The 23,984-nt window shown below is 58.9% G+C and overlaps 9 protein-coding genes across 9 annotated transcripts; 5 read left to right on the top strand and 4 right to left on the bottom strand.

Moving 5' to 3' along the window:
• The first annotated feature begins 58 nt into the window (after positions 1 to 58).
• Positions 59 to 1,058, top strand: BJ171DRAFT_489715 (uncharacterized protein). The gene has a single exon (XM_053109536.1). The coding sequence runs from the start codon at positions 157 to 159 to the stop codon at positions 835 to 837; it is 681 nt and encodes a 226-aa protein (XP_052970779.1). The 5' UTR covers positions 59 to 156; the 3' UTR covers positions 838 to 1,058.
• A 965-nt stretch (positions 1,059 to 2,023) lies between these two features.
• On the top strand, positions 2,024 to 4,226 carry BJ171DRAFT_489707 (pseudouridine synthase). The gene is made up of 6 exons (XM_053109535.1): positions 2,024 to 2,305; positions 2,396 to 2,439; positions 2,715 to 2,835; positions 2,944 to 3,018; positions 3,132 to 3,213; positions 3,403 to 4,226. Exons 1-6 carry the CDS (start codon positions 2,073 to 2,075, stop codon positions 3,871 to 3,873), a joined length of 1,026 nt encoding a protein of 341 aa, XP_052970778.1. The 5' UTR covers positions 2,024 to 2,072; the 3' UTR covers positions 3,874 to 4,226.
• A 144-nt stretch (positions 4,227 to 4,370) lies between these two features.
• On the bottom strand, positions 4,371 to 7,120 carry BJ171DRAFT_631357 (chitin synthase-domain-containing protein; the record flags this gene model as incomplete). The annotated part of the gene is made up of 5 exons (XM_053115627.1): positions 4,371 to 4,693; positions 4,829 to 5,286; positions 5,569 to 5,712; positions 5,809 to 6,445; positions 6,614 to 7,120. 5 exons carry the CDS (start codon positions 7,118 to 7,120, stop codon positions 4,397 to 4,399), a joined length of 2,043 nt encoding a protein of 680 aa, XP_052970777.1. The 3' UTR covers positions 4,371 to 4,396.
• A 1,212-nt stretch (positions 7,121 to 8,332) lies between these two features.
• On the top strand, positions 8,333 to 9,738 carry BJ171DRAFT_489705 (uncharacterized protein). The gene is made up of 3 exons (XM_053109534.1): positions 8,333 to 8,613; positions 8,905 to 9,092; positions 9,256 to 9,738. The coding sequence occupies exons 1-3, from the start codon at positions 8,473 to 8,475 to the stop codon at positions 9,380 to 9,382; spliced, it is 456 nt and encodes a 151-aa protein (XP_052970776.1). The 5' UTR covers positions 8,333 to 8,472; the 3' UTR covers positions 9,383 to 9,738.
• Positions 9,739 to 10,081: 343 nt separating this feature from the next.
• BJ171DRAFT_400669 (HAD-like domain-containing protein) lies at positions 10,082 to 11,452 on the bottom strand (the record flags this gene model as incomplete). Its single annotated transcript, XM_053107207.1, has 5 exons — positions 10,082 to 10,165; positions 10,359 to 10,577; positions 10,772 to 10,839; positions 11,002 to 11,191; positions 11,318 to 11,452. Coding segments are annotated over 5 exons (696 nt in total), but the record flags the coding sequence as incomplete, so codon positions are not given.
• A 522-nt stretch (positions 11,453 to 11,974) lies between these two features.
• On the bottom strand, positions 11,975 to 14,464 carry BJ171DRAFT_595803 (uncharacterized protein). The gene is made up of 5 exons (XM_053114630.1): positions 14,162 to 14,464; positions 13,496 to 13,958; positions 13,182 to 13,324; positions 12,645 to 12,942; positions 11,975 to 12,485 (listed from the first exon to the last, which is right to left on the bottom strand). The coding sequence occupies exons 1-5, from the start codon at positions 14,234 to 14,236 to the stop codon at positions 12,268 to 12,270; spliced, it is 1,197 nt and encodes a 398-aa protein (XP_052970774.1). The 5' UTR covers positions 14,237 to 14,464; the 3' UTR covers positions 11,975 to 12,267.
• Positions 14,465 to 18,356: 3,892 nt separating this feature from the next.
• BJ171DRAFT_419385 (PSP1 C-terminal conserved region-domain-containing protein) lies at positions 18,357 to 19,128 on the top strand (the record flags this gene model as incomplete). Its single annotated transcript, XM_053107387.1, has 2 exons — positions 18,357 to 18,757; positions 19,023 to 19,128. The coding sequence occupies 2 exons, from the start codon at positions 18,357 to 18,359 to the stop codon at positions 19,126 to 19,128; spliced, it is 507 nt and encodes a 168-aa protein (XP_052970773.1).
• Positions 19,129 to 20,023: 895 nt separating this feature from the next.
• On the bottom strand, positions 20,024 to 20,665 carry BJ171DRAFT_489696 (uncharacterized protein; the record flags this gene model as incomplete). Its single annotated transcript, XM_053109533.1, has 2 exons — positions 20,024 to 20,186; positions 20,598 to 20,665. 2 exons carry the CDS (start codon positions 20,663 to 20,665, stop codon positions 20,036 to 20,038), a joined length of 219 nt encoding a protein of 72 aa, XP_052970772.1. The 3' UTR covers positions 20,024 to 20,035.
• Positions 20,666 to 20,990: 325 nt separating this feature from the next.
• Positions 20,991 to 22,917, top strand: BJ171DRAFT_631354 (uncharacterized protein; the record flags this gene model as incomplete). The annotated part of the gene is made up of 5 exons (XM_053115626.1): positions 20,991 to 21,094; positions 21,368 to 21,516; positions 21,691 to 22,179; positions 22,327 to 22,434; positions 22,606 to 22,917. Exons 1-5 carry the CDS (start codon positions 21,034 to 21,036, stop codon positions 22,915 to 22,917), a joined length of 1,119 nt encoding a protein of 372 aa, XP_052970771.1. The 5' UTR covers positions 20,991 to 21,033.
• Positions 22,918 to 23,984: the final 1,067 nt, after the last annotated feature.

Below are 23,984 nucleotides of genomic sequence, written 5' to 3'. Positions count from 1 at the left end.
AGCAGCAATCCGCTCGATCTGAATCCGGGGTCTCTTGTGCAAGTGCCCATGGGCGGATATCGGCGCCGTGCGGCATCGCTCCGCATCCAAGTCCCTGGCATCATCACGACCATCTCATCGCACGTCTCGCCCGTGGATAAGCGGTCTACGGACAGCATGGCCAGCCCGGCATCTGTCAACACCGGCCATCTCCGCGCCAGCACTGCCGACAGCTCCAAAGTCAGGAGAGCATCCGAGGGCCTCGTCGACCTGGACCGCGATATGACCAAGATGCGACGCATGTCGATGGTCAGCCCGATCACGTCGGACTCTACCACTGTCCGCGAGAGCATGAGCGACTCGCCAAACATTTCAGGCAAGTTGGCCTCTGCGGGCCCGATGACCAACAGCAGCATCGACAACTCGGTGATTGACTCGTCCGTCGCAACCGACGAAACCGTCGAGCCCTCCAAGAAGGAGATCGAGGACTGGCACCTGTTCCATCGGCCGCCAAAAGAGATCCGGTCGGTGCGCTTTGCCTTCAACTCGGCGACGACGTCGTCGATGGCACCGGCCCTGATGTTCCAAGAGGTCCACCGAGTGCTGGTGGTGATGCAGAGCCGACACAGCAACCAGCTGCAGTTCTCGCGAGTGGAGGACTACTACATGCTCGAGTGCTCCTATACCCTCAGCTCGGACTCGCCCGATGCCGCTGATGGCGAATTTGTCAAGTTTGAGATTGAAATCTGCAAGGTTTGGCTGCTGAAGGTCCACGGCGTGCGTCTCAAGCGACTCTCTGGCAGTGCACTCATCTTCAAGGAGCTCCACAGCGAGTTTGTCGGGATGCTGGAGCTTTGAGGGGGGAAATCTAAAGCGTGCACCGACGGCTGCGAGAACGAGTGTGCGCTCATGGACATGTTCAACCATCGGGCTTGGCAAAAAACGGCCGGCGTGGAATCGCTCAGTCCAGACACAGCCGCTGTGCAATGTAGCTCGATTGAATGGGCAAGACAGAGGCAACCCCGGCCTTATCCTGATACATCCGATCATCCGCGACCTTGGTACAGGTACTCATCCTCGTAGTCTCCACTCGCCGCCCAAACTCATCACCCGCTCATGCTTCCACTTGCACGGCCAGCACACCGCAAGCCAGCGTAGTCAGTCCAAGGCGGAACCAAAACAAAGCAAATCACCACCACCGATTCCAGGGATGGCTGTCGGGGTTTCTCCCTCTGTTTGTCTCTCTCTTTCTCTCTTCTTTCTCTGGTCCCTGAATACATCAGTCTATCATAACGGCGAAGCAGCGCAGTAGCTCAATAGAGTGGGATAGGAAGCATGTGGCTGCGATAGTCCCATTGAAACCGCGACCTCGTTCTGCTCTGATCCGATCTGACACTACACTATTAATATCGGCCCCTGACAACGGGAAACCCGCAATTGATAGCGTAGTATGCGATGTGCTTGCGTCAAGCAAAGCCATAAAATATAAATCAAATCACTTTGGCAGCCTCCGAGTGAACACCACCGGTCGCCCTCCGGTCTCCACAATCGACCTGCACGCTGTGATCATGTGCTGATAGTGACCATTGGAGAACGAGACCACCTCGTCTTGGTGGCCCGGTGCTTGGATGACCGCCGTGAAGATGAAGCCGACTCCAGTATCGATGCCAATCCAAGTGGTCTTGTCGGGGTCTGAGTTGCCGATGTGGGCCTGGATGCGCTGCTCGGCAGTCGGAGGAGGCTCGATGGTCTCGGTGCGATCGGTTCGAGGCACAAACTTGACGAGACCGATGGTGCATCCAATGCCATCGGTGCTGATCTCGTAGTTGAACAGCTTCTTGTCCCTGACCCGCTCTTGGAAGAGGGAACTACGCAGCTTGAAGCAACTGCGCCAGAGACGATCCTGGTTGTTGACACCGTCCGTCAACCGACCGCGGATCCATTCCAACTTTTGCTGCGCCGCAAACAACGTGACTTTCAGGTGACCGAGATGGGCAGCCACGAGAGGTTGATTGTGTGATCTGATCTGATCTGACCCGCTCCAGCCTGGTCCCGCTCGACCCCCTCCTTCAGCCCGTCGTTTCTCTGCCGAAATGGAGTCGGTTCCAAACCCAGACTCTGAGACAGCAGCGCCCTCGCCAGCGCCCAGACAGTACACCCCTCGATTCACCCGCAAGGAGCGCTTTGAATACCACGCCCGCAAGGCACCAGAGTGCCCGCTTCCGATCCCTCCTCCTGTCGATGCCGTCGATCCCCGCTTCGATCGCCACTACCGAATTCCGATCCTGTATCATGAGCCGGGACAGTACCTCATCATCAACAAGCCGTAAGTCCGAGGGCCCCTCGTGCTTCCTGGCCTCGTCCCGACGCCGCCGTCGCTCCGAGTTCCTCTCACCTGCATCCATATTTTGGACAGCTACAACGTCCGCATCGATGGCCCGCTGCACAATTGTCCGACAAGTAAGGCGCTTGGTGCTGGATTACCCGCCTTCCGATCCACTCAATTGTCGGAGCATGCACACCGACACCATTTGGGTCGGATGACGAGCGGGGGAGACAACGAAGCAGGACTGGGCAGACGGATCTATGCCGGATTCCGGGAGTTCTCCGGGGGCAAACATGCAGGGACTGGCTTGGTCTTCGCTCATTCCATGCAGTGCACTTGAGGCTGTTTCTGCAGCGGCACCCAGACTCACCGCAGTCGCCGTATGGCTATCGGACTTCATCTATCCCAGTCGAATCCATCCTGATGGGTGCGTTTCCACAGTACAGCAAGATCTTCCTGGCTCACCAGCTCGACTATGTGACCTCGGGCATCCACATCTGGGCATTGAGTAGCAAAGCGACCGGCGCAACGTAAGCAGCGAATGGTTGGATCGCCAGATGGATGCGCAGTGTTGCGGCACGGCAGAGCGATGTCATCATGAGTGTGGGCTAATCGCAATTCCATCCATTATCTCGCAGTGGAAAGCTCTTCATGCGACGGCTTGTCAAAAAGACCTATGTCGCTCTCATCCGGGGCCATCTCACCACCGATCCGTGAGTGCCAGCTTGCGTCGTCAGAGTGGCAGTCGATCCAGCCATCTGCATTTGGCCATTTTCGGTCGAACCACATTGCCCTGACCGCTGCTGTTGCCGCTTATCGTCATCAGCTTTGTGATCAACAAGCCCATCGCGACAGTCAAGGGGAACGACAAGATGATGTGCATTGGGACGGACGATAATCCTGGCCGGGTGAGTCTCGACGTTCTCGCAAACCGATGCTGTTCTGCTGCTGCTGCTGCTGTTCTGCTGCTGCTGTTGGTGACTCGTTCCCTTGCACACTCCAACCAAGCGAGCGCCTTTCGTTCCCGTTTCGCTTCTTTGCTCCCGCATACTGAACAGTCAACTCTCCACGATTGTATTTGTGTTTTCCATAAACAGCCCTCGGAAACGCTGGTGACGCCCTTGCAAGTGGGGTATTTTTTGCATCGGGAGGTCACTCTGGTGCAGCTCGAGCCGCTATCGGGACGCCGGCATCAGCTCCGAGTGCACTTGGCCTCTATCGGGCATCCCATCGTGGGTGATTATGCCTACGAACGGCCCGACCACACCAACGAGTCCTTTAGGACAATGCTCCATGCCTGGAAGATCACGATCCCGCTGGTCACCGGGACGATCGAGCTCGAGACACACGAGCCGTTCTCGCAACTAATCTCGGGCTTCCCGTCAGCACCAGGCAGTCAAGTCTTGCCCGAGCTCAAGGGGCCCTGGGACTTGACTCCGCGCGAAGTTGCTTGGAAGAGGCATCGGCCGGGGCTGCTCACTACCGCCTGGACGGCCGCGGGACTGACCCTTGTTGCTGGACTGACACTGACATGCACCTATCTGATCCGACGAAGCTTCAGGACATGACAGCGGCCGGGTGCGCGGCTCCTTGGAGAGAATGACCATTGGGCCGCAGCGCAATTCGGAGGTGGGATGAAAGTCGCTAAGGATACCGAGCGAATGTACGGCTGGAATCCAACAAATAGGCTGTCACACTCGATGGGCCGATCATCGTTCATGGATATCGACCAGCGAGAGTCAAAGGCAGTGAGGACTCGACCCAAGACGACTGGCAGCAGCAAAGGGAGTGCGGTGTCTCAGGGGGAATACTCATAAATGGACACTGCCACGAATAACAGCTCCCTTCCTCGACCACGATATCTGTGTGTCTCATTTACATTCGGACTGATTATGGTCTCACAAGATTACATGTATTTGACATTCTATCAGATTCAGGGGTACTATTTGGGGAGCGCTTGGTGAGTTTAGGGGTAAGAAGTTACAGCGGCGGTGGGCGAAGCAGAGCGAGTGGGTGGAGACCAGGAGATGGCAACACGTTTTTGCCTACGACAGATGCCGAGGCTCTCGTCAGGGCCCATCAAAGGTTGTGCTAGTCCGACCCACTCATATTGAACCGGTGCAGGGTCTTTTCGTCGGGCTGCTGCTGTGGGTCAGCCGACGACCGTGGTTGTTCCGGTAATGACATGGGCGTGGACAAGGGCACGGGCATGGGCACAGGCATCGAGGGAGTGTCTTGTTCGGCTCGGACAAGGGCCAGGGTTTTGCCTGAGACATCGCTCATGCTGGACTTTCGATGCTCGTGGTCTATATACCGAGGGCTCTCGGTGTCCAGAACAGTGATAACCTCCGGTGCGGCATGTGGAGGCGGCGGCATGGACACCACCCACTATGGTGCGTTGCATCCGGTCCGGCAGAAAGCGTTAGTAGCGAGTGCGGTGCGAATGCTGCACGCCCCTCGGATCGCGGCGACATCGAGCATGGCGGAGGGCATGTGCAAGAGAGTCAAACAGGGGGTCCATACTCGCTGGTATTCGTCCGAGTACATCTCAATGATTTCGCGGGCATCAAACTCGGACTCGGTTGGGCTGGGCGACTCGCTGGTCTCGGCGGCTTTGACGACACGGGGGCCGCCCCAGCTCCTTCTCGTGAAGGTGGCGATCGAATAGAAGAGGACGATCCAGTTCACAAAGGGGAAGAGCACATATGTGATTGGGTAGACGACCACGTTCCATCGTCGGAGGCGAACGGCCATGTATAGCATGGACAGCGCAGTGAGGCCGAGCGGAATGAGGTAGCAGACGACAAAGTAGAGGGGCGGGAACAGGTTCATCTGGCTGAGGAAGAGAAAGATCACCAGGAGGTAGTTGAGCATGGAGAGAGAGCGATAGGAGCTGTGGAGGAGCTGGATGGTCAGGAGCAACGGATAGCTTGCCCACAGGACCGGCGACGTCAGGATGTACGCTTCGTTGGCGATGGTGCCTTGTAGTGCAAGCAAACCACGATGTTAGTCCGGCAATGCATTGCAGGTGAATCAGGCTATGTGCTCGACAGCCCAGCCGATCTTCCCATGCACAGCAGAGCTTTCAATATGCAGCAGAGCTTCCAAGGTCCGAAATGCCTGCCCTCCCTGAACTGAAACTTGCAAAGACGAGCGGCGAACAGGGGACGGAGTGAATGGCTGTAGTTTGCCGCCTGGGTCTCGGACGGAATGCCCATTTCAATATTTGGATGTCCGGCTCTACTCGCAGAACGTGGCCCTACCAAGAAACCATCGCCGTCGCTGCCTCAGCAGATCGGTGAACTTTGAAGGTGCGTATGTTTTGCATCGGGCACGCGGCTCAAAGGCGACTTGGTGCATACCCGTGAACTGCTCCAAAACCAGGAAGGTCATGAAGCGATCCTCGCCTGGATGGAGGCAATGGGGCGGTGGAAGAGAAGAGTAAGGCTGCAATCCCTGGCGGAAGCGGCAGTCCGGGATCTGGCGATTCGGATCGGTCTTACCCAGATGAAGTCGCGGATACTCCAGATGCGACATGTACGCCGTCGGAATCAGACCAAAGTAGCTCGGAGCGAGCTCCTTGACAACCTCGTACCGCAGCATGGTAAAAGCCCCTGGCAGGCAAGTCACGCCTCCCAGCATGGACTCCCAGCCGCGGAGGAGCCACTGACTCTCGACGTACTCGGCGTCCTGGAGATAGAGCCACAGATTGAAGTACGGCGACGTGCAGTTGATGAGGCCGCAGAGGGCCTTGAGGCTGGGCCTGGCACTCATGCGGCTCACCATGGAGGCGACGGCCCTACGATCCAGAACCACATCCGAATCCATCAGCAGGACCAGCGGCGGCGAGCCCTGGTCGATCTCGGTCTTGTGGTACGTTTCGAGCAAGGCAAAGGCACGGGCTTGGGTCTGGCGCTTGCCCGCATGCTGGAAGCGGCACAGAGTCACCGGTACATTCGAAAAGCAAAGGTTGTAGACATCGGGGTCGTCGGTCTGGTGGTGGCCATGGACATTGAGATTTTTCATGGTTCGCTTGAAGAGGGGGCTATCGATGGACTTGTCGTCAAAGGCCAGGATCAGATGCAGACGGTCCTTGGGGTACTGGGACTCAACAAAGGAAATACATGCCGAGAGCAGTACCTGGCATTCGATGCACGAAGGAGCGACAGTGGGGCGGGTGAGACGGCAACCGCACAGGCGAGATGACAACGCACAGGCGAGACGGCCAGAGCTCGAATGCATCCGGCTGCTGTCAAGTGCGTGGGAACAGGGACCGGGATTGGCCGGACATGTCTCGCTGGTGCTCACCTCGGATAGCTCGTTGTAGACCGGGACGATAGCGACGACGGTGGGCTTTCTTGGACTGTTAGGGTCCAGGATGGCACCTTCTCTGGGAGAGAAGCAGCAGTAGATGGCCGCCACGAGCTCCTTGACAAACAAGCCGACGGGCGGCAGGGCAGTGATGGCAAAGTAGAGCCAAGAGATGGCCCAGAAGCATACGGTGAGGACCTCCGGTTCGGTCAGGACGCCAAAGTCGAGCTGCGGGAAGACAATCTTGTAGTTGTACAGATGCACCACCACAAAGGGCAGACGCAGGAGCAGGAACAGCAGCGAGCCAACCAACACCCATGTCCTCCGCAAGAACGAGCGCGCAGTGGCGAACGAGTGCGCCAGGAAGGCCAGGAAGAGCAGCGTGTAGATGGAGAACTCGAGGGCCGAGAGGGAGGTGATGACGATGGCCACGACTCGCAGCCACGGCGGGATCGATTCGTCGGCCGGGACCGCAAACTGGTCAATGTTCAGGAGCGCAGGCATGGCCGGGGCATGGAGCAGTGGAAAGCAGGCCCGATGTTTGCAAACAACACGAGCAGAAGTGCAGGTCGCGATGAGGTTAGATCTCTTGGTTTGGTTTGTTTTGTTTGCACGAGCGAGAGTTTGACGGGAGGATATGCCCGCAGACCTTTTGACCTGCCGACGGCAGCGGCTGGTGGTTGGCATCGGGCTGGGAGCGTCGCTCTGGCCGCGGCCGCAGAGGGTTTGGAGGTGTCTGGCGAGCATCTTCTGCTGGAATGGGCATGGAGCGAGACGATTGGCTGGCAGGCCGGCAAGCGAACGTCTGACGAGAACTCAGGAGCCAAAGTTTCGAGCCTCTGGTTCCAGAGAAGGGCACCAAGGCTGTCCAATCACAGATGCTGGTAAGGATCGACGGTCGAGAGGACGAGACGGACTGAACGGAATGAGACAGCCATCCAGCGACCCAGGCAACGAACAATCCGAGTGGCCGATGTTTGCCACCGCTGGTCCCGGACTGGTAGGACGGGATAGCGTCGCAAGCGAGGAGTTGCAGGCAGCAAAGACACCACTGCCACGGTGGAGTATCAACCACCGAGCCCGCGGGTGAATAGGCGACGGGATGATGCATGGTGAATCACTGCGTCGCCAGGGTCCCTGATGGGCAAAAGTACTTTTCGGCAGAGTGCTCGCGGAGTGCTCGCGGAGGAGTGCCGTTCATGGGCCGGGGTCTGCGGGTGGGCCGTGGCCTTGCTCATGCACATGCACCGAGCAGGCGGCCTGCGGCTGGCCAAGCACGCTGCGGATGGCCAAGCACGTTGAGCGCCCAGCATCGATCGCATCGATCGCATCGATTCCACCAAATGCGTCGAATGCATCGAACGCCCGGCGAGGCGCTGCGAATCACCGGGGACAGAGTCGGATCCGGCTGCAAGACGACCGCCCTCGCTCCTGCTCTCGCCCATCGATTTCCCTCTCCACCGCCAGCAGCATCAGCACTCACCAGCACTCACCAGCACCCACCATCACCCACACGCAGCATCGCCCGTTCTTGCCACCATCCACAGCCAGCCCTTTCTTCCATGGCCAACACCGCCCATCCCCCGGCTCGCTCTCACGTGTCGTCCCGGCGCGTCCTGACCCGCTGACAGAATATGACTCAACGCCGCGCGGCTTGTGCGGATGAACGGACCACCGACCCGGCGAGATGCAGCCGAGAGCGCCGCCGGGCGAGGCGCTGGTCCGATCAGCTGCGTGGATATAAAAGCTGGGTCTTGCCTTCCCGACGCTCCGAATTTTTGCATTGCATCTCGCACTCGTCTCGTTTCCTCCTCCATCTGTCCGGCTCTGCCTTTGCAAGACTCTTCCTGCCCATCATGACCAAGACTGTCCTGTTCGCCCACGACGAATCTACCCACGCCTCCAGCGCCCTCTCCTGGGTGTTCACCTACATCCTCAAGGAGCACGACAAGCTCGTTGTCTCTACCGTCGTCCCCGATGCTGTCGAGAAGGAAGCTGTAAGCACATCCCGTCCGTCGGAGCGTTTTTTGTCCAGGGCAAACGCGGCTGCAGCTGGCTGGGGTTTACGCGCTTGTCTCGCAGGCCAGATCGGCTCGCATCGGCTTGCGGGCGAGGCGACATTGACCTCCGACCCAGGCTGCATCGTCTGTGCTCTTGCTCCTGAGGGCTTTTCGCTCGCAGAACCATCTCGTCGCTCTCGCCCGTTGGCACAGGCCATCGTCGCTTCTTCCGTTTACCAGTTCTGATTGTGTCTCTCTATCTCTCCCTCGGCGTTGCTGCGTTCTCAGGCCTTCTCCCGCATCAAGACTCTCATCCGCGTCCTGGCTGAGAGCCACAACCTCCACAAAGTCGACTATGTCGTCCGCATCGTCATCGGCGACAAGCCCCAGGTCGGCAACCTTATCTGCGACCTCGCCCGCGAGATCCAGCCCTCGATGCTCGTCCTGGGCTCGGCCGGCAAGACCCATATCCAGGGGTAAGCAACAGAATCCCTCTCGGCCAGCTCGTCGAGCTCCACAGTCGAGTCTGTCTTTGCGGCTCGGGCAGCCGCGCTGTCTGCCTCTGGCGATTCCGGATCCGCCCAGCAGCATCTAACGCATCATATCCCCTTGCCATGGCCCTCCTTCGATTTGCTGCAGATTCCTGATCGGCTCCGTCTCCCAGCACTGCGTTGCCCACGCCACCTGCCCCGTCATCGTTGCCCGCCTCCAGGAATCCAACATCAAGACCAACCCTGCTGAGGAAGCCACGGATGACTCGTTGTAAATAGTATCGCCTGCCTCACTCTCTGTGGATGCTCCCTCTGTCCTGGTACCGACGATGCCGTGTGTCGGCCATCAAGCTGCTGCTCCTCCCAACTACACCGATCCTCGAGACCGCAGGGACCCAGACTCTCTAGCCAGGCTCCTCCGTCCTTGCTTCTGAAGAATGTCCAGCCGGCTCCTACCTCTGGCTCTTTTCACAGCGGACATGGGCACTCTTTGTGGTCTGTGGTGTGTGCGCCGCCCTGGTCGATTTCTCCCCTCCTCCTCCCCATGTCAGTGATTTCCAGTCGATTTGTTTTATACTTTTGCTTCTCTTTCTCGCTCACCAATATACACTTGACACGTAACCGATATACGACGCACCGCCATCGGCACGATGCCTGACGGGGGGGTTTCGTTCAGTGCACACAAGCCAGGCAACACTGCAAACGGGTGATGTCGCCATGATATGCCAAGCGATGCACACAGTACCTTCGACTTGGTCGGGTCGAGCTCTGTCAGTCAGACAGCACAGCGGGGAGATGGCACTGACGCTTCTCTATTGGCGAATGTGGGGCAGACCTCCCCAACTCAAGTTTGAGACGTTGTGGATAAGGTCTGGAGCAGCCAGACACCATGGACATTGCTCCGCTCTCCTCACACGCACACCGGCTCTTTCCGTTTGCCATGATTCTCATTGGAGACAGTCGGCTCAGTTCGCCACGAGCGCGGCAATCTCGGCGTCGTTGTAGCCGAGGAAGTAAAGCACGTTCTCAAGGCTCGTCTGGTTGATTCGGGCCTGGGCCTGTACGAAATCCAGACACGGCGCGAAGAGACGATATAGATGAGGTGAATGAGGTGAATGAGGTGAATGAGACAAGATGCAGCGCAAGGCACAGCCCCTCAATACATCGAGAGCGTACATACGTCGATGGGTAGTTGCAGTGCAAGACCCGCAGTATCCAACACAGCCAACCCACACGAGGGATCGTACGCACCTGAGCCTGGACCCTGGGCTTTGCATTGAAGGCAACACCGAGACCAGCCTCGGCCATCATGAGCAGATCGTTGGCACCGTCGCCGACAGCAATCACCTGTGCGTTGATCAGTCCGTTGGCCTGTGCCAGCGTGAGCAGCAGATCGGCCTTTCTTGCACCGTCAACGACAGGGCCAAAGGTCTCTCCCGTCAGCTGAGTTCCGTCTTCAGAGATCTTGAGCTGTCACGGAATGATCCAGTGCCGAGTCAGCGGTGTGTGCGAGATTGCTTGTACACGAATGAACCAGGAACGACCGCTGCGAGCACTCCATCGCCCTGCTCGATGCTACTATTGCTACTATTGCTACTATTGCTACTATTGCTACTGCAGCCGATGCCACCACGATTCTTGCTCTTAGCCCTTTCTCAAGGTACCTGGTTGGCAAAGGCATAGTCCAGGCCAAGCTCGTTCTTGACGTAGGTAGCGAGCGGCATGAATCCGCCTGATGAATCGGAGCCCGGTCAAAGAGGAAAGGCGAGTCTTGTTAAGGAACCCTGATAGGAATTGCAGAGGAATGCCCACGCTCGGCGTACCGATCGAGGGAGGTGGAGAGACCTCGCTCGCATGTCGGCTCCCCCGGTGGATCCAGGCCATCCGCACTCACCAGAGATCACGGCAAGCTTGAACCCCAAGCGCTTGAGGGCCTTGCAGAGCCGGTGGGCACCAGGAGTGAAGGTAATGACGGTTTTGATGTGCTCAAAGACGTTGGAGGGAATGCCCTTGAGCAAGGCGACTCGCTGCCGAAGGGATTCCTTGAAATCGATCTCTCCATTCATGGCCGATTCGGTGATGCGCTAGGGTCGCGAGCATAGTAAGTGAGTGGGCAAGTGGGAGCGAAAGGGCTGCCACTGCTGCTACCACTGCGATTTGCCACTGCGATTTGCCACTGCGATTTGCCGCAGCCTCTGTCACCGGCTTACCGAAACTTGCTCGACAACACCGGCATGCTTGGCAATCTCGTCAATGACCTCCTGCTGGATCAGGGTCGAGTCCATGTCAAAGACCACGAGCCGCTTGTTGCGGCGAAAGACCGAGTTCTCCTGCAGAGTGATATCGTGGCCGGGGAACTGGGCCGCAATCGCCACCAGCTGGGGCCGGATCGCTTCATACTCCGCCGTGGTCTCGAACTGGATTTCGCCTGCGCGGCACTCGGGCTGGGTCGAGAGCGGCCGGTACACGAGCGTCTCTGCCCGGAGACTCGGGAGTGTTTGGATGTAGCCCTCGAGGGCATCGAGCAAGGCGGGAGCGATGCCATGTTCGCGCAGGATCGTGGCGACGAAGGCGTTGGATGTGGCGGCTGTGGCCGGCAGAGTGGTCCAGGAGGGCATGGCAGTGGAGGCAACCGAGGCTCGGGGTGGGAATGGGGATGGGGATGGGGATGGTCGGCTTGCCGAGAGGGGAGGGGAGGTGCAGGAAGGAGGCCAGAGCCAGCTCGACGGTGGTGGTGGAGACAACGAGGCGGATTGCTGCGGGACAAATCCTGATCAATCTCGTGCGACGGGGCCGAGATATCGCCCACGTGCGCACGTGACGGACGAGTTCGCACCAGTGGGCATGAAAGCACAGGACGACGGGACAGCAAGAGCGACGGATGCACATGTTGAAGATCTATCCGGGTCGGGGGCAGCATATTCACGGCGCTGTCTGTGACTCTGAGAGCACCAACACGGATGAGCGAACGATGCACTATCGATTGGGTAGCAGCGATGACAGAGCCATGCCTGGGCATCACAAATGAGGAGCGATTCACGACCGAGCATCACGACCGAGCAGGGGGAAGCATGGTCGATGACCTCAGCATCGCAAGTGGGGAAAGAAAGAACGGGGACTGTGCTGCGGCGAGAGTCAAGCATCAGGATGACTCTGACGCTCAGGCTCCGCGGTAGTAGTTGTGGGGAACGAAGGGCATCTTGGTGACGACACCCTTGGAAACCTTGCCGCGGACACGGACAAGCACCTCGGTTCCAGATTTGTGGAATCCGTTTTTGATGTAGCCCATGGCCACGTTCTTCTTCAGGACAGGAGAGGGGCAGCCCGAGGTGATGGTGCCGATGACTTCCTGGTTGCTGTTGAGGATCTCGGCGCCCTCTGTGCAAGCGTGGGTGGAGGGATGCAATCAGTCGACACAGTCCCAACAGAGGAGTGCACGGCAGCAGTCGTCTGGCTTGGTGCTTGCCCGGTCAATTCGTCAACTCGGTCAGCGCGGAGACTCAATCCGGCAGAAAGGAAGAGAAGGGTCTTGCTTACCACGAGCAGGAGCACCCTCGACGATGAGACCGATTCTTCTGCGGCTGACGCCGCCCTTGATCTGGGGCAGAATGATGTCGGCACCGAGGAAGCCGCCCTCGGCGCGCCGCCGCTGGCCAATGGTCCAGACCAGGGCACCCTCGACGGGAGTAACAGTCTCGTCGAGATCATGGCCGTAGAGGCAGAGACCAGCCTCGAGACGGAGACTGTCGCGAGCGCCGAGGCCGGCAAGCTCGACGTGGGGGCTGGCCAGAAGATGCTCGGTAAGGGCCACGGCCTCGGAATGGGGAACGGAGATCTGATCGCGAGATACGGCAGAAGCAGAACGGAGCGGCTCGCAGGTCAGATGGGGATACTTGGACATTCGCAAGTGCACAGGACAGCGCGACAGACGACGCCCACACCGATTTCTGGGCGGCGATCTGACCATCACCACCGACTGCTGTGGGTACAGCAGCGGCGCACAGGTATCCGTGCTGTTGGAGCGTTGTCTGCTCCAGCGTGCATCAAGCAATCAGGTTGGCCGTCTTTGCGCACCTCGAATCCGTCCTCGCCGGTGTATCCGAGACGAGAGATGTAAACAGGGATGCCCTTGATGTCCATTTGGCGGCCGCTCATGAAGGCAAAGTTCGAGAGATCCTTGTTGGTGAGGCTCGAGACAACCGAGGCAGCCTTGGGACCTACAGGACATTGAGTGGCGCGGCGGGGAGAGTCAGCGATTGCCACCAAGCACGGCCGATCGGGTTAGGGCAGGTCAGGGCAGGCCAGGGCAGAGCAAATTCCTGGTGGGATCTGCACGCTTGGGATTCGCACACTCGGGGATCACGGCAGCCAGAGTCACAAAGCCTCACCCTGGAGAGCAACCAGAGAGACGTCGTCGAGGACCTTGACGTCCACGTCGCCGCCCTGGTTCTGGAACTTGGCCAGCTGGGCATGGATGTGGGCCAGATCCTTGTCGGCGCAGCCGGCGTTGGAGACGACATAGAGCGAGCTCTCGCCATGGCGGTTGATGACGGTGTCGTCGATGATGCCGCCCTTCTCGTTGGTGAAGAGGGAGAGGGTCGAGGCCGACACGGGCAGGCCCTGGACATCGGCGACGACCAGCGACTCGATGAACTTGACGGCGTCCTTACCGGTCCAGCGGGTCTGGAGCATGTGGGAAACGTCAAAGATCGAGGCGTTCTGGCGAGTCCAGTGGTGCGAGGCCAACACGCCGAGGCTCGAGTACTGGACGGGCATGGCCCAGCCGGCAAACTCGACCATCTTGCCGCCGTTCTTGACGTGGAAGTCATAGAGGGCCGTCTTCTTGAGCTCCTGCGGGTTTGAGGCAAGGGATGCGTCGGGCACGTTACGTTGGTATGGGGGGGGGTGGACACGAGGCGAGCTGCGACAGCACGGATGGGCAGATCACCATGACACCGGGGTGGGTCGCCACGGCACAAGCAACGATCGTCGCAACAGTGCAGCCGTCGATTCGCAGCGGCGTCGATGCGGAAGCAAGACGGCAGTATACGTACTGCCGAAGAAGCAGCCGAGGCAAAGGATCGAACAACGTTCTTGACGCCGAGACGGGAAGCCGCAAAGAGAGCCATGGCGATGGGGTGCAGGTTCAGCAGAGAGGAGAGCTGGGGGAAGATCGGGAGGCGGCGAGAAGACAAGTGCCCGGCGAGTCCAAGGTGTGTGATGGCTGGCCGATGGAGGAGCGGGTTTCGCCGGGTTTTATAGGAGCAGCGGGTTTGCGTTTTCCGGTGGTCGGGACATGGGCGGTTTCCGGTGGTGGCACGGAAGCGATTGCCATTAGAGGCAGGATGGGGGGCAGGGCCAGCGGGATGGGGACGGAGTGGCCTCAAAAGGGAGGGCGGTCAAAGGCGAGATGATCGCAACATGACCAAAAGAGGCGACGGCATGGGATTGTGGGGCGGCGACGGCGGGTGAGTGTTAATCGGCGGGTGAGTGTTAATCGGCGGGTGAGTGTTAATCGGCGGGTGAGTGTTAATCGGCGGGTGAGTGTTAATCGGCGGGTGAGTGTTAATCGGCGGGTGAGTGTTAATCAACGGGGTGAGAAAGCATCGGCAGGATGGGATATCGCTGTTGGCAAGTCGATGGACAGAGGCCGCGATCAGGTGCAACGAATGGACGGTGTTGGTCGAGAGACAAATGTGCATCGCAACAGCGGCCGCACCCAGAGATCCATGCTACAGCCACACTTAACACACACACTAGCATATTCATTAACACATCACTTAACACACCCACTAGCATATTCATTAACACACCACTAACACATCGCTTAACACACCCACTTAACACATCCACGAACAACACTTAACACACCAAACACATCACTTAACACATCTGCACTTGCCCATCTCTGCAGCCGTTCCCTCCCCCGGCCTGCCCCCGTGCGAATGCCGACCGCCGTCTGCGCCGTCGTCGTCCCGGCCCTGTCGCTGACCCCGTCGCTGACCCCCCTCGCCGCGGACAGCGAGAGCGCTCTCGTTGCCCGAGGCCTGCGCCCGTCCGCCCTCGTCCGTCCTCGCCTTTGGCTTCCCTCGCGATGGTCCTCGGCGCCGCTGCTCCGTCTTGCGCATACACCTCATCTTTGGTTGCCCTTTTCATCCGGCCCAGTCCTTTCGGGCGTCTGCTGTGTCTGTCGCCCCTCCGTCGGACCGTTTCTTATCCAACGCCCCCCCCGCTACCCTTCAGGCCTCTGCCCGTCCATCTGCATACCGGCGGCCTCCTCGTCTTCGCGCTTGCAACCAAGAAGTTCCCATCTGTCCCCACCGCCTATCCCTGATAGCGCTGCCCCACACGCACCTCTCCTCCCCCAGAAGCAGATCGCCGGCACCCCTCCTCCCAGCCAACGCTAGAGCACAGGCTCTCCATCTTTAGGGTACGTCATCTATCGCTGGGCGCTGCTGCTCTGCGAATACTGGCGCTCAGGTGTGTCCGCTGCAATCTATCCGAGAATGGCCCGTGGGTAATCGTTGATAGGTCGCGACGATGCCGTTCGTCACTCGGCCCTATTCGACCCTGCTCGGCCTGCACACATCGCAGCGGGCTGACGCCCTCTTTGGTTGTCTGTGTCCGTGCCGAGCGATGCGGACTATCCGTCGTCGCGGCGATTCTGACCCACTTGGCTCCATCGTGCACAGCTGCCATTGGCCAACGCTTCTTCTGCACATTCCAGACTTTCTCCCCCCGCTGTTGTACGTTGAGCCTCGCGGCCTCATCGCATTCACCCACCTCAACGGTAGATATCCGCACTCTAAATCTGATCCTGCCTGGCCTCATCTTGCCCATGCCCGTGCTCGTGGGTGGGCTTCCCATGAGCGATGCGTCACGACAGCGGCGTGCGGGACAACCTCTTCTCGGACACTCGAGGCTCTGCTTGTTTCTGCAGCGCCATCGATCTGGCCTGTCGAAAGACCCAGGCTAACCCCGGTTGTGAATGTCTGCAATCCACTCTTCTTGAAACCGCAACTGCAATCGCAACCGCAACCGCAACTGCAACTGCAACTGCAATGTCGCTGCCACTGGTCCGTCCTGTCGTCCGACCCTTGTATCGGCATCGCTCTTCCCAACTCCCCCCCCTCAACTTCACCCATCCGACACAGACACATGAACAATAATGGGAAAAACATGATCCCCGCCAGCAAATCCGGCCAGCAAATACCTCATATGAAAAACTCGTCGGTCTCGGCCGACGATGCCTGGAAAGCTGTGGGATCCCCCCCGCGCGGCCGCCCGTTCTCTGTCCCTCAGACTCCAGAGCGAAGCAACATCCAGCCCATCGGCGGGCCTGAGCACGACGAGGACCTGATCCTTTCGAGAAAGCGCAACATCCGCTCCCGCGCAGCCAGCACTCCAAACCCACAAGCGCACGATGCCCAGGAGCCCTACTTCACCTACGCCCTGGTCGAGGAGGACGAGTCCGGCGAGGGTGTCTCCGCCGAGCCCATCAACCCCAAGCTCGATACCAGCATGCGGCCCACCAGCGGCAGCGGCAAGTGGGCCCCGTCAATCTCGTGGGCTCCTGCTTCATCGATGTGGGGCCAAGCCGGAGGCGCCTCGAGCTCGCGACAGCCCCAAGGTAAACGCCACGCTGCCGTTTGTTTGTTCTCCTGGCTCGTTCCCAGATCGCTCGCGGGAGGGACGGGGTCGCAGATGACCCTGCGCCGATGCTTGTGTCTGGCGCCGCCACCTGGTACCGGGCGGCCGCTGGCGGCTGTCTGCTTCATGCGCTGCCGCCCCCCGGCAGCAGTAGCCCCCCGGCGCTGCCTTGGTATCGCGCTGGGTTTCTTTGCTCGCTCGTTGCTTCATCAGCCCCCTTTGCCTCTGCTGTCGGACAACGAGCCTGTTACACCGCTGTCGCTTGCATGCTGGCGGGCCTGGGTGTCTCGGTGCCTCGGTGCCTCGCTCTGTCCACACACGCTCGTTAGCTCACGTCCCCGCTCTCGCTACAGATACCGACAACGCGGCTGCTGGCTATCCTTACGGATACGGCGGCGATGGTCTCGGCGTCCCGCCCCTTCGTCAGTTCCGCAGCTTTTCCTTCTCTCTCGAGTCATCAATGGGCCCCGACCGGGCTGGCATGGGCTTGGGCCACCGATTAGAGCCCGATCCCTACGCACAGATGCACCGACAGGCCGGCAACTTGCCCGTCGAAGAAGAGAGCGATGTCTACGGCAACGGGTTCGCTCTCCCCAAGGCCCGTTCACGATCGAAATCCTCCTCCGCCATCTACGGTCTGATTCCCAGCCACGAGATCCCCGCGCTCAGCTTTACCGGCGAGCTCTCCGACACACGCGTTGCCTCCAACGACTCGACCACAGCCATGGGCCCGGGCTCGCCCACAGCCTCCAAGCTCAGCGAAGACGGCTACATGCCGCCCGAGTCGCTGTGGCCTTCGGTGCAGATGGATCGCTCGCGCATGGGCCATGAGCCCTACATGAACCTGCACCGACGAGCTTCAACCCAGCCCAATTACAGCCCCATCTGGGAAAGCCAGCCAGGCCCAAGTGTGGGCGGTATGATGCGCACGAACGCTCCGTCGTCAAGCCCGGGCATGGGCTCCGAGTCTCCCAACAACCCCATGTCCTCGCCCAGCATGTTGAGCGCCCAGCGTCCTCGACGATACTCACACGCACCGGCGCTGTACTACCAGGACTATGGCCAGTACGATGGCATCAGGCAAGTTCCGGTACACAGGGGAGGGGGCGTTTGCATGGTCGGCGGTGAGAGGCATTATTGCTGCTGCTTCGTCGTGAAATGGGTGTGATGTGCGCTGCTCACGTCCTTGGATCGGCTTGCAGTACGTGCGCTTCCTCCTCCCACGAGATCGGAAGCCCTTCAGGACGGGCCAATCCCGCCTCGTTCGCACGTCTCACATACCGCATCCATGCCTCATACGCGCAATCACGGCTGCCGTGCTGACTCGGCGTCCCGCCTGCTAACGCGCGTCCTTGCCATCCACCCTGCAGACGACACTCGGTCGCAGGCCAGCCCAACTATATTCAGGCACCATCGTCGCCACGATACCTTGCCGAGGCTATGAACCAGCTGCAGATCGAAGAGATGCCCGCCGCCAGTGCTACCCAGCCCCAGCCCCCCGCCGCCGGCAACCACATGTACGACGAAATCAACGATTATTTCGAAAACACCGAGAGCCGGGCCCGCGCCTGGGTCGAGGCCGGCAAGAACTTGCAGCAGATGCAGTCCTCGGTCAACCAGTGGCCCGTGTATATGGTCGAGTTCAAGGCCGGGCGCACCGACTTTTTCTACATCAGCGAGCCCGGCCTGGCGGTGACGCTCGGCGACCTGGTCATTGTCGAGGCCGACCGCGGCAAGGATCTGGGCAAGGTCATTGTCGAGGGCATCATGAACATGCAGCAGCTGCAGATGCACCAGGCCCAGCATGCCGACCGCATCATGGATGGCCACTACCTCAATCGCGACATCCACCCCAAGCGCATCTACCGTCTGGCCCAGCCGAACGAGGTGGCGATGCTGGTTGCAAAGAGCCAGGACGAGAATAAGTCCAAGGCGGTGTGTCAGACCAAGATTCGCCAGAAGCAACTGCCCATGGAGGTCGTCGATGCCGAGTATCAGTGGTAAGCGCTGGTGCCGGGGCTGTAGCTGTGGCGGTTGCAGCTGTGGCGGTTGCAGCTGTGGCGGTTGCAGCTGTGGCGGTTGCAGCTGTGGCGGTTGTGGTTGTGGTTGTGGTTGTCGTTTGCCCATCTTGGCGACTCATCTCGTTTGAAGTCCAAATGGCAGTGCCCGCACTAACTTGCTGTCCAATTCACCTCGTACTCCAATGCGCCCCCCTTGCTCTAATGCGTCCCCTTGCTCCCATCCATCTCCTGCTGCACCCCACAGGGACCGACGAAAGCTGACGTTCTACTTTGTCGCCGAGCGTCGCATCGACTTCCGTGAACTTGTTCGCGAGCTGTTCAGAATATACAAGACTAGAATTTGGATGTAAGTGCGGCCACCCTCCACACGGCCTCTGCCAGCCTCGGCCAGCCTCGGCCAGCCGTGTGGCTGAACCGCAATCAATGTCGCTTCTGGACGAGCCGTCGACAGGGTCTGACTGTATCTGTGTTTTCGATCATCTCATCTCGGCCATCGTCGTGGCCGTCATCTCAATGCAGGTGTGCGGTAAACCCTGTCAAATCGGGATCCAACCAGTAAGCTCTGTCGATCCGGCCTCTCCGCTCCAAGACCTCCGGAAGAGAGTTGACCGGCGGCACCACGATGATGCAAGCTATTTGATTCGATGGCCACAGCTCATTGCCACCATCCTTAATCATTGTCCCTCCTCCCAATCTGCTCTCCGGCCAACCTGACGGCTCCTCTCCCTCCCCCCTTGCCCCTCCTCCCCCCCTCCCCATCTCCCGCCTCTCCATATTTACCCCTCTCTCTTCCGACCGATCCCGCATTTCCTTTTTTTAACTTCGCTGAATATATTTCTCAGTTCTGGGTTTGCTTGAGCTGCGTTTCCTTGTCGCTCTCTCTCTTCTTTGTGTCGCTTTACCCTTTCCTTTCTCTGCCTTTCTCTTTCTCGCCCGACGGTGAGCCTTTATCGATGCCCACTTGGTGTCTCGTCGGACCGATTGATGTGGCTGACACTCGGTAGCCGATCTTTGCCGCAGCGGAGCGCACGAGGATGAAACGCCAGTCGGCTCAATTGGTCCGTGGTCGCTATTCTCTCCTTCTCCTTCTCGGCCCTTTCCCTTTCGTTGATCGTGCCATTTCAGCAGTTTTGTCGCTTAGATGTCGTTGCCTCCATTCCCACGGCTGGCCATACACGCATGGAATCGCTCTGTCAAGAAAGTGCCCTTCCACAAGACCATGGATCTGATCGCCACCATCGTCGGCATCGTTGCAAGTCACCTTCCTGCTTGTCTCGCCACCCCAATCGACTTGAAGCGGTTTTGTGATTCGCTTCCACAGCCAAGCCAAGCCAAGCCAAGCCAAGCCAAGCCAAGCCAAGCCAAGTCAAGCCCGTGCAGACCATGTTGGCCTGCCTTGCTATGGTGCCTTGGATTCGTATATGGTCCTCTTTCAAGAACCCGTTCCGTCCTTGTTTTTGTACCATCGTTCATTCATGTGCTCCCCCCCCCTCAGTTTAGCTTGCTGTCTTAATTTTTATGTGAACCGACAATCAAAATTCTCTCCTTGCTTCTTGTTGTATCGATCGTAGAAAGGGCACATTGCCGCATGTATTTCCTTCCACTGACCCGTGAAGCAAGCAATGAGGCCTCGCTTCCTCCTCCTCCTCCTCCTCCTCCTCCTCCTCCTCCTCCTCCTCCCCCCATTTCTTCCAGAGGGCACACTGTGACTTGACATGCTTGAAAGATGCGATGGGATCGTCGAGTCATCGCATCAGACCACCGAAAATACAATCGAGTAGATCATACCCGCAAAAGCTCGTCCGCGACATCTACACACGCGCGACCTCCCATCGTCACTGCTATCGTCACCGCTATCGCCATCACAATCACAATCACAATCGCCATCGTCATCACAATCGCCATCACCGAGCCTCCTTGCTCCAATCCTGTCGCAATTGCGATGCTGTAGGCGCGGCATGGGCCAGTGACATCAGCCGCAATCACTCGAAGGGCACGGCAAGGGGCCAATCGATGCCGAGATGGCGGTGATGACAACAACATGGCGCCAGGGGAGAAGCATGATTGGGGGTGCGATTGAGTTTATCCGTGGGTTTGCCGCCAGCATTGAGCGCCGTTACCCGGGAGGCGCCACCCTTCCCTCCTCCCTTCTCGATCCTCTCCCCCCCTTCGGCATATATATTGGCAAGAACAGCAGCAGCGAGCATAGCAACGTCGACACACAGACCTCAACCACAGCAGCACCGGCACCAAACATGAAGTCAACCAACGCGTGGTCTCGGGCCACTTGGATGCTCGTATTGTTCGCTGTGCACGGTGAGTCGCCGGATGGCATTGGAGCAGACGGCGTCCGCGAGGATTATCCAACGCTTGGTGCCTGGTTTCAGTCCGTCGCGACCCGATTGTCGATTACGGAAATGCTGGGCTCGCGGGCTGTGCTGAGCTCCATACCGTCTGGGCATATGGCGCGGAGGAGTGCATCTCTGGTATTGCCAACCCGATACCCGCCTTGGAGGGGTGTGTGTGTGTTTCCCGATGATTTTCTCACGCTCGTTGGCCATGCTGCTGAACTTTTGTCTCGTGAACCAGCACTGGCTCAGATCAATCTCCAGCCGGCCGCGGTAATCTATGCCGATATGGGAAACGACACTCACCCCCAATTGAGATTCGAGATCTCTCTGTCGATTTCGTATTTTGCGATCGGAACAGGCAGTCGCATGTCTGGCGCCGATATGATGGTACGCCAGCGCATCGTGAGAGCTCCTATGCACTTCTACAGGACTCAATCGAGTCACGGTACATGCACTTTGACCGCTTCTGGGCCAGGCAATGCCCGACTTTGACTGGCTCTGGCTGGCCAAGCCCGGTTGCTCATGATGCTCGACGGCCGTTTGATTTGCTTCGGTTCGCAGGTCATCTGGCACAATAGCGATGGCTCCAGTACAGTATCCCACCGAACAGGCACCGGCCACACGCTGCCCTCGGTCGCCAACCCATCGTCCTTCGCGATCCAAAGCAACCAGGTGTCCAACCGATCCGTGGCCGCCAACTCCTTTGTCGTTACGGTCGAAGCTCCGGTCAGCTGGGGCACGGTCACAAACTTCATCTGGGCCTATAACAGCTATGCTCCCTCGCCAAACTCACCCAACCCAGCGGCAAGCTTTCAGCAGCACACTCAATACGGGTATTACAGCGGGCCGCTGACCTCCGCCTCCAACTCGTACTTTTCCAGCTCTTCCAGCAGTGGTAGTGGCAGTGGCAGTGGTAGTGGTAGCGGCAGTGGCGTTGTGTCGACATCGACCTCGGACCAGATCAATCTGCTCTTGGTCCATGGACTGCTCATGGCCTTTGCCTGGCTGTTCGCAGCGCCGATCGCGGTTTACATTGCCCGTTTCTTGAAGGTATCGTGGCACACTAGCTGGTTCCCGCTACACCGCCGGATCTTGGTGAGTAACATCTACAGCCAAATGCACCGCTTCGGTGTGTGTCTGGTGGTCTCTGGTCTCTGGTGTCTGGTGTCTTGACTAAACGCTTTCGATACCGAGCAGATCTTTGGAACTTGCCTGGTTTCGGCTGCCTCATTCGGCCTGATCGTGTACCAGGTCAACGAAGACGGCATCCCACACTTCTCGTATGGATCTATGGGCATCCACGGCGTGAGTTTCAGCGGTGTTGGCCCACGAGGGAGAGGGCGACTATGAGCCAACAGGTGGCCCCGAGGACCGATGTTGAATGCCAGGATTCTACTCCGATGGTCCCTTGGTTTCGCTAACCCGCCAACCCGCCAACCCGCTCCTGCTCTGCGACCCTTTGATCGACTTGTGTAGATCCTCGGCTTGGTCATTGTCGCCCTCTCGATAGTGCAGTGGACTCTCGGCGTCTATATCGACCGCACATTCAATCCACAGCGCACATCCGTGCCTGTTCGGGACAAGCTGCACTGGTACCTGGGCCGTCTGCTGATGTTGGCGGCGGTGGTGAATGTGGTGACGGGATGCCTTCTGTACGGCGTGGAGACGGTGATTTACATTGCGCTGGGCATCTACGTGGGACTAGTGGCCCTGGTCTTTCTTTTCAAGCAACCGGCAACGGACGAGGAGGCCCACCATGTCACTCCCAGGTCGTATGACTCGATTTGAGGACAACAGGGGCGTTTCGCGAGGCGAGGCAGGATGCGGTGCTTCCCACACATCTCCGGGATATCGTTGTGCGTATTCGAGTGGCTCGTCGGCAGGAGGCACCCTCGGGAGAAGTGATGCCGAATACAAGCGGTTGCCATGCATGCGATGTGTGGGATGTGTTGTTGCGCTCCATCTCCATCTCCATCTCCATCTCCATCTCCATCTCCATCCCTCATCGAGAACCATGGCCGCAGCTCCCAGCATCCGTCCTCTCTCTTCCCCCGACATGGTCCGCCTTGCCATCGACGATCACAGCCCGGATATCTTCACCATCGTCTACTTCAGCGACGGCTTTCAGCTTGCACTCGACCACGCCACCGTCCGGAACTTGCTCCGAGTTTGCAGGCGGGCCCGGCCCTCCTGAGCTCCAAGCTGGCTCGCCTTCACAGCTGGTGCCAGAGTCGCTGCAAATCGGCCTCACGCCCAGCGACAAGATCGCCGTCTCGCTGCATTGTTATCACCCGACCACAGCCGACCAATCCTGGCTCGTCGCCTTGGCGGACCAGGGCAACGCTGCCGCCTCGTTCTTTCCTGGCTAGGATCCTCCAGATTGACCTTGAGAGGTGGTCTGTGATGGGATTCGAGCGGAGGCTCACGCACGAACAGGTCATCCACCGCCTGGAGGACGCAGTCGATTCCGGCCACACGATGGCACACTTCCACCTGGCTGAGTGTCGCTATCACGGTCTCGAAATCGATCCAAACCCCATTAAGGCTGTTGAGCTCTATCTCGACCTTGCAGAGCGTGGGATCCCTCAAGCCCAAGTCGCTCTTGGTGGCTGTTACGAAGATGGCAAAGGAGTGAATCAAGACTTTGACTCAGCCATCGAGTGGTATTCCAGAGCGGCTGACCAAGGCAGCGAAGACGCTCGACTCCACATCGTGTTCCTCCGTGGATGGCTCTCGTTCGTGGGCCGTAGTGTCGAACAGAGCAACGTCGATGCCTTCAACCACTGGCAAGAGGCCAGCACCCAGTCGACCAGCCCGATCATCAAGCCTATCGCCACGTACATGCTCGGATGGAT

The sequence above is a fragment of the Polychytrium aggregatum genome (genome assembly GCF_025602895.1).
Source record: "Polychytrium aggregatum strain JEL109 chromosome Unknown BJ171scaffold_4, whole genome shotgun sequence".
Classification (NCBI taxonomy): Eukaryota; Fungi; Chytridiomycota; class Chytridiomycetes; order Polychytriales; genus Polychytrium; species Polychytrium aggregatum.
This window is presented reverse-complemented; position numbering and strand designations above follow the sequence as displayed.

What these genes read in the sequence shown, in the direction of transcription:
- BJ171DRAFT_489715 (XM_053109536.1), top strand. Translation starts at nt 157, where the DNA reads ATGGCCAGCCCGGCATCTGTCAACACCGGCCATCTCCGCGCCAGCACT.
- BJ171DRAFT_489707 (XM_053109535.1), top strand. Translation starts at nt 2,073, where the DNA reads ATGGAGTCGGTTCCAAACCCAGACTCTGAGACAGCAGCGCCCTCGCCA. An exon ending in TACCTCATCATCAACAAGCC is followed by an intron (nt 2,306 to 2,395) that starts GTAAGTCCGAGG and finishes TATTTTGGACAG; the next exon opens with CTACAACGTCCGCATCGATG. An exon ending in CGGACGATAATCCTGGCCGG is followed by an intron (nt 3,214 to 3,402) that starts GTGAGTCTCGAC and finishes TTCCATAAACAG; the next exon opens with CCCTCGGAAACGCTGGTGAC.
- BJ171DRAFT_489705 (XM_053109534.1), top strand. Translation starts at nt 8,473, where the DNA reads ATGACCAAGACTGTCCTGTTCGCCCACGACGAATCTACCCACGCCTCC. An exon ending in ATGCTGTCGAGAAGGAAGCT is followed by an intron (nt 8,614 to 8,904) that starts GTAAGCACATCC and finishes CTGCGTTCTCAG; the next exon opens with GCCTTCTCCCGCATCAAGAC. An exon ending in GGCAAGACCCATATCCAGGG is followed by an intron (nt 9,093 to 9,255) that starts GTAAGCAACAGA and finishes GATTTGCTGCAG; the next exon opens with ATTCCTGATCGGCTCCGTCT.
- BJ171DRAFT_595803 (XM_053114630.1), bottom strand. Translation starts at nt 14,236, where the DNA reads ATGGCTCTCTTTGCGGCTTCCCGTCTCGGCGTCAAGAACGTTGTTCGA. An exon ending in CCGGCGAGGACGGATTCGAG is followed by an intron (nt 12,943 to 13,181) that starts GTGCGCAAAGAC and finishes TCTCGCGATCAG; the next exon opens with ATCTCCGTTCCCCATTCCGA. An exon ending in CGAGGGTGCTCCTGCTCGTG is followed by an intron (nt 12,486 to 12,644) that starts GTAAGCAAGACC and finishes ACGCTTGCACAG; the next exon opens with AGGGCGCCGAGATCCTCAAC.